A 12,910-nucleotide genomic window follows, 5' to 3' on the forward strand; every position below is an offset into this window, starting at 1 on the left:
GGAAAAGAAAACTTTTTCTTTCTAATTTTGATTGTCCAAAACAGAACTTTTTTTCTCTTTCGATAAATGATCATTGCCTTATGTTTGGCTTGAGACGCAATCATCGTGGGTCTAGTATGAACTAAGATTTTAATTGAACTGATTTATAGGATAACAACAAGGTAATTTCTATCAGAAAACCTCTTAATAATATTTGTTTTTTCTCCATGTATAAGTTAATAAGTTTTAATTTCAAATTTTGTGAAGTGTTAACGGACATCATAAGTTATTTCAGAAAACTACATTATGAAATTTTCATCATTAAGCTTCATTTTTTGGATTTCTAGTGTTAATTTATTATTAGATACCCTAACCTGTCAAAACATTGATTAAAAAAATGATGCATTTTTAACATAAATTATGGTGTTATCTATCACCTCACAAAATTTGAAATTTAAAATCAACTTTTTTTTTTTGCGAGGAAATTAAAAATCAACTTCAACATAAGGAAACAAAAAAAATCTTATTAAGAGGTAAATATTATGACATTCTAAATTTACATTTGCTCTTTAGCATGGAATGCTTCTGCATCTTGAGCTAGCAAAACCAAAAGATCCTCCTTCGAAAGAGAGGAGAAAAGAATGTTTTCATGGATCAACGCAATTAATCGAAAAATGATTCATACATGTACAGGCCTATGTAAATTGTTTGTAAATGAACTATATAAAGGTAGATCTGGTCAGCGTGCGTGACCAGTTGCCTATCCACCACGTTCAGCTGCTGGATTTGCGTCCGCGGAAGTAGAAGAACAAAGCTGTGCATGCCGCGGCTGCATACGGGAACATGGTCCAGATACCCTGGTTGCAGAACAAAACAAAAACAAGCATGATCTGATCAGCAAGCGGAGCAGGGAGAAAGGAGTTGGGAAGGAGCGTGAGAGACGCCGAGAGGTACCACAGCAGCTGCGACACTGGCGAGGGCGACCACAGGCCGCTCTCGGAGGACAAACCCAACTGTTAACTGCAGCAAAGCACCACTTGTTTTGTCACAGAACAGAGCTGACAGGTTCTTGCTAATGTTACTAGCTAAACCCACGACTTAGAAGTTACAGAGAAAGAATGAAAAAACAAAGGTCGGTTTACCTGAATAGGGAGAGTAAATAGACAACCGAAACAAACTCCTGCAAAGAAAAAGTCTGCTGATATACCCTGTTTATAACAGCCAAAGCAAGTCATTGACAGAGATTTGTGAGCAATAAAGTATTTGGTAAGTCACAGAGTCAAGCAAATTGACTAACCAATGCTCCAGCAAGAAATGCTGTAGGATTCCGAACACCAATTGAAAATCGTTCAACTGCAGTAAACAACATTGACATTAATAACTTTAGTTTTAAGTACTGAATTTTTTCTTATTGCAAATACTGGACAGACTTAATCATCTAATTTTCCTTCGAAGCTGCACACAAAGCTCTATGGAGTTCCACTTCCTTTCACTCCGAGATACACATGCTTGAGAAAAAAAAAACACTGAGGGTTCAGATGTATACCAAAGCCAATTAGGTTCCCATACTTCTGAACTGCTCGTGATATGCTTAGTGCTTTCTCCTTACCAATTCCAATCTAAAAAGGGGGACTGCAATTAGAGTCGTTATTATGCCAAGAATACTGTGTCATAATTTTTGCAAATATGAAGATGTATACTTCTTTATTTTCTTTCTTGGCAAATAACTTATCCGTAAATAAGATAAAGTGAGATAAATCCCTACTTTACACCTTGCTGCTTATGTCTTCTGATGCTCTAGTTTGCCTGAAGAGTTTCCCTAGATAGAATGGGATCATGTCACTAATACAAACACCCCTGCATGTATGAGTGAGTTAACATAATAGAACACAGTAGTATTCGCTAACAAAAGCCAGTGTAGTCTACAGACCAAGGACAGAAGATGCACACACCAGTAAATCCATAGCACTGTGGAGACTATATAAGATGCATTCACCGAGAATGACGTAACAAGAGATTGCCAAGTTCCATCCAAACAAAGTGTTCGTGCTAAAGAAATTCCAGCCTACATCAGGAGGGGAAAAAGACTTTGCTTCTCAACACAAACAAATGGTAGATGAATACACATATATAAAGTTGTTGTATTTAAAGTCTGACTGCATGTGGAAAATAAAGTTAGGAACTTAGTTGAGCATGGTCACGTTGAAGGTACCGGTATAAAGGACAGACCCAAACATTTAAAGCTTCTTCACTGATAAACAGTCCAAATCCAGCAGCCATGAGCAACCAAAAGTAGACCCACCTGAAGAAATTTTTATACATGATCTGATATATTAGAGAAATGGTACAAAAATGAAATAGGACTAGATTCATGGCTACCGAGTTAAACATAACTTTTTATTTGTTTTTAGAACTTGACCTGTGTAGTTCATGAATTTTCTGCAATCCTCAGTTAGAATAATACCATAGATAGACTCATAGACATGAGATTTTTTTTCTTGAGAAACTTGTCCTTAGTGGCTCTGCACTCATTTAGCAATGCTATCCTTAATATTTGGTGGTAGAAGCTATTGGCCTAGTTTTGTCAAATATAACTTGATGACGTGTGGTTGAGATACCTCCGCAAAAGAGAAATGTACTAGAAATTCTACAGGAAACAACAGCTCTGCTGAGACATATTCTAATTTAAATATACTAGAGTACACCACAGACCACACCTCTTAAATGCTAACTTGCTAAGCAATCTAGTCAACAAGAACAGGGAATGAAAAACGTCATTAATCCATGGATAGTTGGGTACACTTGTTTGCCTTTTTTTTTTTTTGAACGAACAGGCACGAGTCGGTGCTCATTTCATCGATAGAGAAGGAACACACTTGTTTGCCTTAACTAACTAGCCAATTTGCAATTGGCTGGCAATCACCAAACTCAATATTAAAGAACAGGATCAAAGAAAACGTTGTGGAAATCATTCCATAGTCAGACAATTCGTAGGTCCCTAAACTTGTCAGAGGGGAAATGGGTAATATGACGTTTGTTTAAAGCATTGACCTGACATTACTGTGTGGAAGATATGCATGGATAAGCAAATGTAGCTCTATATTTTAGTGTTTAATCCACAATCTAACGGATGAACCAGGGTAACTGATTACAGTCACCAGAGAAACAAATAATCTGTATCTCACAAGCCACAAAGATAATACACATAGCCAAATTGACATACCCTGGTGTGTATTCTGGAATTATGACTTTCTTTCCAAATAGAGAAAACGTATATCCGATGGTGGCAGCTGCTGCATCAGACTGCGTGGAAGCATCAACTATCTGTGGCAGACTGAAAGAAGGGCCTGACGAAGGCTCTTTCATGACCAGTGAAATCACAGTGGCCGTGGCTGCAACACCGATAGCAACTGCCACTTTTGCAAGGAGTGAAGAAGCACCTGGGGTGCTAGATTCTACTTCCACTGTATCAATAACCTCATTCAGATCTTCGCCATCGGAAGAAGGCCCTGCTCCAGACACTGATGCTTTTGCAGTCCGGGGCACCAAGCAGGATAAGTTGCACAAACTGTTTCTGTTCACAAGAATATAAAGTTATATCTCAAGTAATAACACATTGCATCTACCATCTAGTAGTAAACTTCCCCCCAAGCGCCATTCTGCCACAGAGGCCTAGATTCCTCAACTGTACAGGAAGTTTTCAGAAATCCAGAGGAAATTTCAGAAGAGATTACGAGTGGGTGTTATTGTTAGCGAGTAGTAGTCGCAAAATCATGTCAAGAGCACCGTCCAATGAGTATCCCGTGATCCAAATAAGCACGGGAAAGGAAAATCTCGGCCATCTAGACACCCAGGCGAAAATCTGCACAACCCCATTGCCCCCAAACCCTCGTTCCCACCGGAAGAGGCTCCAGAACCACCTAACCTCCTAATGCGACCGCGTGCTGCTCCGGCGGGGAAGGCGGCGCGGCGGCGGGGCCGGGGGCGAGGAGTCTGCGGCGGTGGAGGGGAGCCGAAGCGCGTGGCGACGGTCGCCATGGGAGGCGGTGGTGGTGGCGTGTGTATCGGCGGCGGCGTGTACGCTTGTGTGGCGCCAAGCAGGCTGCTGACTACTCCACTTCCACTTGGTGTGGGTGCAGAGAGGCTGATGGGCCCCATAGGAAACGGGAATATGCTGATGTTACAGAAGCTTCTCAATTTTGGTTTTTACTTTACTCAGTCAGGGAACTCCAAAAATCTTCTGAAATTTCACCCTTCTAAAACAGAAAATGCAACAGAATTTTATTTTCAAGCTAAGAACAAAAGAAAATTGAGACGTGATGCGTTGCTGTGGTGCCACTGGTCGCCCTGTTACTCTCTTCCAACGCTGTCATCTTCGTCCCGTTCGCTTGGCTTATAAGCCATACTTTTACAGCTAACGAGCAGTATTTTTCTCTCACAACAAATCAGCCAACAGTACTTTCAGTCATGGCTTATCACTTATCAGCTAAGCGAACAGGGCACTTGTTAGTTTAGCTATAAATGTCAAAGTCGTGAACCACACGGAACCAATGATTTTTCTTTTTTCTAAAAAAAGGAAAAAATTCGAAATTACTTTTCTAAAGTTTGTCTGTTTTCAGATAGCTCTCTAAACATTTGGTTTGATTTCATTTGGTTGAATTTACGTTTTAACAAGATTTTTTTCCACGTATAAGTAAATTTTAATTTCAAATTTTGTGAGCTATTAACGGATATCGTAAGTTATTTTAGAAAACTACATTATAAGTTGTTCATCATTAGGATTCATACCCTTTTTTGTGTTTTTAGTGTTAATTTATTACTAGATATATCCTAACCTGTCAAAATATTAAAAAAAATTATGATGTATTTTTTAACATAAGTGTTATTAATTACCTCATAAATTTTGAAATTAAAAACCAACTGAAACGTAGGGAAATAGAAAAACAAATATTATTAAGAGATAAATTGGACAGATTGAAATACTTGAGAAAGTAAACTGAACCAAATGTTAGTTTGGGGCTATCTAAACATAGACTAAACTAGTAATAATTTGGACTTTTCAAACAAACAGCCTGTTCGCTTGCTCGTATCTGGCTTATAAGCCATGGCTTATCAGTCAACGAACAATATTTTTCTCTCACACCAAACCAGCCAACAGTACTTTTAGCCATGGCTTATAAGACAAATCAGCCCAAACGAACAGGGCGAAAAAAGAAAATACTGTCAGTAGTATCCAAACATGAATTCGTGCAGGGTAAATTTTTTCTGATCTGTATTTATGTGCAGGTTAATGATATCTATTTAAGGAACATTATGTTACAGCACATTTGAGGATGTAAGAGGGTAACACAGAGAGCGAGAAGGAAAACATGTGGGAGTACAATGGAAGCCACCAAGAAAGGATCAGTGCAGAAAGGTCAGGGACAAGAGGGCCACGATGACGGCCCACAAGAGGCCATTCCCCGCGTTGGAGCTGAACGCCGAGGAGGTGTTGTCAGCCGCCCCTGGCGCCGGCGCGTCAGCGGCGATCACAGCTTTAACCGGAGGCAGTGGCGGGTCCACGACGTCAGTAGGTTGGAGCAACGGTGACGGCGCTCCCGCCGGAGCCAACATCCCGGGGGCTGCCAGGTTGACCAGAGCGCCAGGTTGTGCAGGCAGGATCGAGAAGCTCAGGTTCAGCTTCATGTCACTGCATGGACTCCCTGCAGTTCATACATAGTAATGGTTGAAAGCTTTTTGTCTGAAAACATAAGACATACGTATTTGGTAATAGCTGCATCATCTGAGATTTTTCGTGAGAAATGTCCAGTGTTTCATAGCTGGCTGTCAGGCTATATCAGATACTCACTGAAGTAGGAAGATGCAGTGGCAGGGTAGTCCGTGACGATCCCATCGGCCACCACCGAAAAAGCGTAGGTAGCGACCTCGATCGTTGGGTCAGCGAAGAAGTCGAAGCCAAGGTTCATGAACTCGTTCTTGAGCACGCCGACAAACACGGTGAGGTTGGCGGCCTGAAGGCTGCCGACCGTGTCGGTGAAGTGCGTCATGAAGTAGCCGGTGATCTGCGCCACCGAGTTCCGGTGGATCCTCACCGTGTCCGCGAACCTCTTTATGTCCTCCACCGACGGCTTGGAGGCGCCGCTGATCTTGGCCTCGATGTTGAGCACCCTCCTGAACGTCGTGAACTTCTTGAACACCGCGAGCACCGAGGAGTCGTCGGACTGGATGAACACCTGCTGCTTGGTCTCCTTGTCGTAGCCCGCCTTGGTCAGCGCGCTAGACACCGCCTCCACCATGCCGATCCCTCTCTTGGCGAGGTATGAAGCATGCTGCATGTGTGCATCGGCCACAAGAATGCTTGATCGATATTTTTTTGTGTGTGAAACAGACAGACCGAAAGAAACAACCCCCTAACGTAGGACGAACTGAATGCTTATTTCTTACCTCTATTTCGATCAGTATACCGGTGATGTTGCTGGCCTTGGCCAAGTCTAAGAATTGGGGCAAAGTCATCAACTTGCCGGCATTCTTCGCTAGAGGATTTCTTTGCAGGCCTGCCTGAGCAAACGGAGAGATGAGGGCGGCTGCTCAGATCAAGAGGGGGGGAATGGTTGTCAGTGCATGAGCAAATATGACATGACATTGTAGGGGAAAAATTAAAACTATGAACAAGCAAACAGATGTTCTTCACATACGCTTCAAGGTTGCGATCTCACTCCATGACAGATCGAACGAGAAAATGCCAGACTTGTTCTGGATCTCATGGACAGTGGAGGCTTTGGACGCGAAAGCGGTGGCCGCCGTCGTGGAGCTGGAGATATCAGCAGAGTGCATGCAGAAGGCCGTTCCATCTTTTGACATCTGAACCGTGCAATCGATGATGTCAGCGGCATCTTTGATCGCCTCCTGGTAGGCAAGATCTGTGCTGCCAGCGAACATGCCGCTCGCGCCGTTGTGGGTGATGATCAGCGGCCTGCTTTTTCCAGGAGGTGGTAGAGGATTGCCCTTGGAATGAGCCATGCAAGCTGAAAAAAAGCAAAAACCCTTGAGACTTTAAAAGGAGGAAAACTGGAAAAGATGGTAAGCTGCTACGGAGTAGCACATAATGTGCAGGTTTCTATCATGATGGACAACAGTTTTAGCTCCTTCCAGTTTCAACATTGAATAGTTCTTACCAACAGCTCCTGATGCGGTGACCGGGAAGTCCGTGAGCACACCGTCGACAGAGAAGTCTGGATTGTCTATGAACTGCAGGTACTCTGCAGTGGGATCATAGCTGTAGTTGTAACTCAAGACGATATCATTGGCAAATCCGGATGCATACACTTCCAGTCCGAGGGCATGAGCATCTTTGACCAAACTGGTGGACGATGGCGCCAAGTACTGATCCTTGTCCACTGGCCAGATGTATGTCTTGGGCACAAGAATCCCAGCTGCGAATTCCTTGATGGCTTTTAGATCTTTCAGAAGTTCCCCATATGTTTTCTTGGTTGAAGGCTCCTCAATGTTTTCATTGAGCAACCGGAAGATGAGCTTTGTCTTGGCTTTCTTGAGCTTCCCACCCAAGCTTTTCAAGAATTCAACCTCCGGTGAGGAGATGTAAGAGAGGGTATCTTTTGGTAGTTCTAATATATAATCTTCGCTACTTAATTTGTGCTCCAAAAAGAATGAATTGTACTGCAGAAGTGAACAAGTCGTGTTACAAGTTAGATGCATAACATGTTGAAATAAGAAGAGGGAAGGCTCGTGAATTGACTGGAATCACATTTACCTGTACATTAAGCCATATTTGAGGGGGGTGGAGTTCAACAACTTCATCAAGCGTGTACATACGCTGGGAGCCATCAAATGTGCTTGGGCGCGAAAAGATGTTCTGGATCACTGAGGGATTACCAAAGCAAAGCATGTCAAGCCAGTACAATTCTGACAGGAAGAAACTAATACTTCAAAATGGTTAGTTCCATCTTAATCCCCCCTCTTTTTTTTGGCAAAACGTCATCCATATGGAGCAGAAGTAATCAGAGGGTTCTTTTCTGCTTACATGTGACATTCTGCGCCAGCTGGTCTGCAGTGAAATCTAGAGAGAACCAGCCATGGACATCTTCTCCGTGCAGCTTGTATGTCCTTTCCATCTTGGGGAAGATCTCAGAGACAGTCGTCGAGTTATCAAGGGTCAACCCTGTTTTGCAGAAGCCTATACGGTCGCTTGACAATTGTAGATCACATAACAGAACGACATCAGGCAAGGAGGCAGTCAAGGCAAACTGGTAGGCAAACTGGCTCGAGTCAGGAAACAAGCCAGAGAATCCTCCTCGACCTATGACTTGAGGGGGACCACCTGTAAGATGATAGCAATAGCATTAGCAGCTAAGCGACGTGGCACTGCAATTGTACAAACAGAACACTTGAAACTTGATAAGTGACAGAGTAGACATTGCAGTAGAAAAATCAGCAAATCTCTGTGGCAAATGCTGATTGATTGAATCCTGATAAGTAAACAAGAAAAAAAGAAATATACCGCTCAGAGTCTGCCATTTTGGCCCTGCTGGAGGTTTCGAAGCAGCATTGGCTCCATGAAGCAGTAAGAGGATCAAAAACATGTGAGGATAGCTTGCTCCCATTTGGTCAGGAGGAGCACCCTACATTACAGCGCAATTTTGTGAGCTCCTGAAAAACGCAGTAACAAGTAATCTGCTACTTTCTCTTTTGAGAGGAAAGAGAATCATCAGGTACTTCAGGAATCCAGACAATAACTGGAAACAAAGAACATGCATTCATAAACAAAAAATGTAAGCAGTGGAAAAGAATTAAAAAAAGATCGGAGAAGTCTACTAACGTTCAATGAACATGATTAATTGGTTAAGGGGAGCGGCGACCTTGCACCACACATGAAATTTCAGACAAATCCAAGCAAAAGTTGAAACGCAAAGATTTCAGGAAACATACCTCACATGAAACTCCAAGAAGAAAATTGAGAGAAGCTGTTCTCCGGCCCCACCGAGGCTAAGGTCCGCAGGCACCCTATATCAGATTGTGGAGAGGAGACAAAGGAGGAGGTTTCCAGACAAAGAAAAACCTCCTAAAATTAGATGGCTCCTGAATGATGGCCACCATTCAGCAGCAGGCTTAATTTAGAGCTCCAACTCACAAAAATAACTTGTTACATATGCTCCTTTTCCCAAAGGGGAAAATGAGAGGCGTGATACTTCACGTACTGCATCCATCTGCCTGTTTTCATTGGGGGACAATTTTTGACGCTTGAAGCACAACTAGTCATTGCTTTTACTGTGTAACCGATCACACATGTCCTTGTAACAGCAGCCTTCTTAAATGGTTGTTGAACACATCAGGCATTAAGAACAGCGCAGCTCCCACATTTTTTAAGACTTTTTTGTAACAGCCCTCTTATGAAAGAAAGCATATGGCAGTTTTTCCTGTCTGTACATTTCACAAATTTCTACAAAATGCTGCAAAGCATAGTGATTAAAAAAATAAGTTCAACAGCATAGTATTGATCACCTAAGCCAATAATCACACACGAAATATTAACACGGTGAACTTATTGGAATTTATAGCATACATCCATATATTACAACTGAACATACACTTGAAACAGAGTCCTAATTTTACACTCAGGTCCCAATTGCATTTGCCCTATTTCCTGGCAGCATTTAAGATCTTCAAGTTAGACACCGTTGAGAGTAATCACAATTTTGCGAGGGCTGGCATGGTCACGGTGTTCGCACAGCCATATGCCCTGAAACAGAACCCAAATAAGATTTGGCAATTTGAATACATGCAGTTTGTTATACTATTCAGATGGCTCCTAAAGCTCACACCCGTTTGCCAGGTGTTACCTAATCATGGTATTACCAATGCAAATTGAGATACATGAACTAAGCTTGAATATCAGATATTCAATTGTGAGAAGGGATATATATTTCCCTCACCTGCCAAGTGCCCATATTGAGACGTCCATCAGTTATAGGAATCCTGCATAGAGCAAGATGCAAACAGTTAAAAACTTCTACACGGTAGAAGAATAACATAATGGAGGGAGGAAATAGGGAGTGAGGAACCGAACCACGTACGTTAGGGCACAACCGAACATAGAAGATTTAATATGTGCTGGCATGTCATCAGGTCCTGTAATTAGAACAGAACTCTCACTGTATTATCACAAAGAAAGCGGTACAGTTTTCATAACCAATGACCCATATGAGTAGTTTATGAATACACTACCCAAAAGTTCAGTGAATTTTTGCAAAAATTAACACCATTGAGACTTAACTAACCTTCCATAGTGTGTTTCCAAGGAGCATCGTGGCCCTGAAAATGATGACATAAGGAAGCAGCATTTTAATTGTACCATTTAAAAGAGAAGAGAAAAATCTAGGCCACTGACCTCTGGAACAATTCTGTTAAGAAAAGTCTCAGTGTCAGCCTGCACATCAGAGTCATAGTTCTCGTTGATGGTCAGCGATGCGCTTGTGTGCTGCACTGCAAAACGAAAATAATTCATTAACACTAAAATGCAAGGAACAGTTCTTATCTACATGCTTGTCAGCTCATGAATATGCATTTCAATGGTGACAAAAAAAAGGCCACGACTTTTACTCCAAATTAGGCAAACTGCTTGTGCAGTTGCACGGCTACATTGAATTATTTCTTTTTCAGAACATGTTGAATCAATATTGAACTTCTGTGCTAGTACTAGCAATACCACAGATTCAATGAATGCTTCGGACATATATATAACATAGTTTTTTCTTTAACAGAATGGCAGGGGAGCCCCCTGCCTAATTTTTTCATTGATAAAAGGGTATATACATTTTACAAGGCCTTAGGCCCAAAGAGAAAAAAGAAAACAGAAAAAACTATTGGAAGCGGGCCTGGTGCAAGCGGTAGAGTTTTACCGCCTGTGACCAGAAGGTCCCGGGTTCGAGTCGCGGTCTCCTCGCATTGCACAGGCGAGGGTAAGGCTTGCCACTGACACCCTTCCCCAGACCCCGCACAGAGCAGGAGCTCTCCGCACTGGGTACGCCCCTTTTTTAAAAAAAAATATTGGAAATTCTCTACCCAAATAATAAGATCACCCTTTACACTTGGCTCCTCCCGAAAAGTAGCTTTCCAGCGATCTAGGGAGACACTTCCATTGTCAAATATGATGCTATTTCTATGCTTCCAGATTGACCAACAGGCTACTATCATGATTTCTTTAAAGATGGCTCTTCCAAAGGCATCCATGGCGTCAATGATCGTGTCCAGTGACTGGAGGGACAAATTCCAGTGGATGTTTAGCAAATTGCAGCAAAGAAGGCTAAAAGGGCATTCAAAAGAGAGATGGAAGAGAGTTTCTTCACTGGAGGTATTGCACAGAACACAATTGTAGTCATCTAGATGCCTGTTCTTTCTTCTGAGAAAATTTCTTGTGTTCAGAGAAGCCAAAAGAAGAATTTCTATTTACTTAGAGCACTTGATCTCCAAAACCAAGAAGAAGCCATGGCACAGTTTCAGCTTACTACACAGAATTTCCATCCGCTAAATGGCATCAACACGCGGCTTAAACATAATCAACAGTTCATAAGCCACACTAAGATCCCTGAAGTTCTGCTGGTTTGACGGAATAAGCCGAGTGATTTTTTACTAAAAGACGCCTCGAGGCTGCCAAATTTTGATACAGCGAGTGAAGTTCAGTTCAGTTCAGTAAATTTCCATCAATTCTATATTTCTATCCCTCACCCACCCTGTCAGATTTACATAAAACTATCTGTAATACTACAACTTAATAGCAACTTACGGCATGTAGGCATGTAAGCAAGAACGATCCAACATGGAAATGTCTAGAAACGCATGATAATAAGTAGGTATATGTGTCAACATACGGAAGAAGTGCGCCAGACCGCACTTGAACCCGGCCAGGTCGCCCTCGATCTCCCTCAGAATCTGCAGCAGCACCCGGAGGAACATAAGATAAGGGGATCTCAGTACCAAGGCCACGAAGTGCGAGTACGAGAAGCCGCGGGTGAGACTTGAGAGAGAGCGGATGGGACCTTGGGGGTGATGAGGTGGCAGCCCCGCCGATGTGCGGGGATAACGACGGTCTTCTGGGCCCACTTCGCGGCCATGGAGCGGGGCGCGATGAGGCAGGAGGCGGCGCTGGGACCAGGAGGACGGGACCGGGCTTCGCCCGTGCTGCGGCAGTGTTGGTTGTTGCCTGGTTGCCTGGTTGGGGGCGCTCGCGGCGGCACGGGAAGACGCGGCAAGAGCTTGAGGTGGCGACCGCCGAGGTGGGGGCGGCGTGGGCTTGTGGCTGCGAAGGAGCACTCCGATACGGATTCGCGGCCGTCAGATGGAAGGATGAACGGGCGCGTGGATCGTCTACTAAAGATAATATATACGAGTTATATGATTATTTTGGCTATCATATTCATCAAACCAAAATATTTTTTTTGCGATTAAAACCAAAATAAATTATTTGCTAATTCTATATAATATTATTAATTTATTGTGTTTATACAGCTGAGAGCATCTTCAAGAGCTCATCTGGTTTTTATATAAGGACATCTTTGTTTATTCATTTTAACAAGAAGTTATTGAAAGTAGGATAAGAGCAATTCCAAGAAACTCTCTGGATCTTTTCTAATCGTTAGGAATAGACATTTTAGTGAAAAAATGCCTTCCAGCAGCTTTTTTAATTGTTATTTGAACATAGCTATCTTTCATTTCGGATTTCTCGCTAGTCAAAGATAAAAAACGAGAATGGCTCCCAGAGTGCACACCAGGTATATAAAAAGTATTGGAGAGCATAAAGATATAGAAAACAATTTTATGCAAATGGCTCTCCAGATGATGATTTAGAGAGTGAGTTTTAAAAAGACTCGTGGAGATGCTCTAAAGTTTCTCCAATAAGTGTTATGAAGCATTTGAA

General features: G+C 42.5%; 1 protein-coding gene across 1 annotated transcript; it reads right to left on the reverse strand.

The window, feature by feature from the left end:
- Positions 1-490: 490 nt before the first annotated feature.
- LOC136475864 (glycerophosphodiester phosphodiesterase GDPDL7-like) lies at positions 491-12,254 on the reverse strand. Its single transcript, XM_066473503.1, has 21 exons — positions 12,033-12,254; positions 11,865-11,925; positions 10,385-10,479; positions 10,275-10,308; positions 8,021-8,317; positions 7,751-7,860; positions 7,155-7,656; positions 6,675-7,004; positions 6,424-6,563; positions 5,828-6,308; positions 5,512-5,681; position 4,334; positions 3,203-3,500; positions 2,209-2,281; positions 1,932-2,044; positions 1,752-1,836; positions 1,526-1,598; positions 1,277-1,332; positions 1,122-1,187; positions 934-999; positions 491-836 (listed from the first exon to the last, which is right to left on the reverse strand). Exons 1-21 carry the CDS (start codon positions 12,105-12,107, stop codon positions 753-755), a joined length of 3,210 nt encoding a protein of 1,069 aa, XP_066329600.1. The 5' UTR covers positions 12,108-12,254; the 3' UTR covers positions 491-752.
- Positions 12,255-12,910: the final 656 nt, after the last annotated feature.

Source organism: Miscanthus floridulus, chromosome 8 (genome assembly GCF_019320115.1).
Source record: "Miscanthus floridulus cultivar M001 chromosome 8, ASM1932011v1, whole genome shotgun sequence".
Lineage (NCBI taxonomy): Eukaryota > Viridiplantae > Streptophyta > Magnoliopsida > Poales > Poaceae > Miscanthus > Miscanthus floridulus.

Bases quoted from the DNA above. Each gene is read 5' to 3' on its own strand.
- LOC136475864 (XM_066473503.1), bottom strand. From the start codon at position 12,107: ATGGCCGCGAAGTGGGCCCAGAAGACCGTCGTTATCCCCGCACATCGG. The intron at 8,318-10,274 runs GTTAGTTAAGTC...ATCATCTTACAG, and splicing joins TTGGAAACACACTATGGAAG to GTGGTCCCCCTCAAGTCATA. The intron at 5,682-5,827 runs GTGAGTATCTGA...TATGAACTGCAG, and splicing joins CACTGCATCTTCCTACTTCA to GGAGTCCATGCAGTGACATG.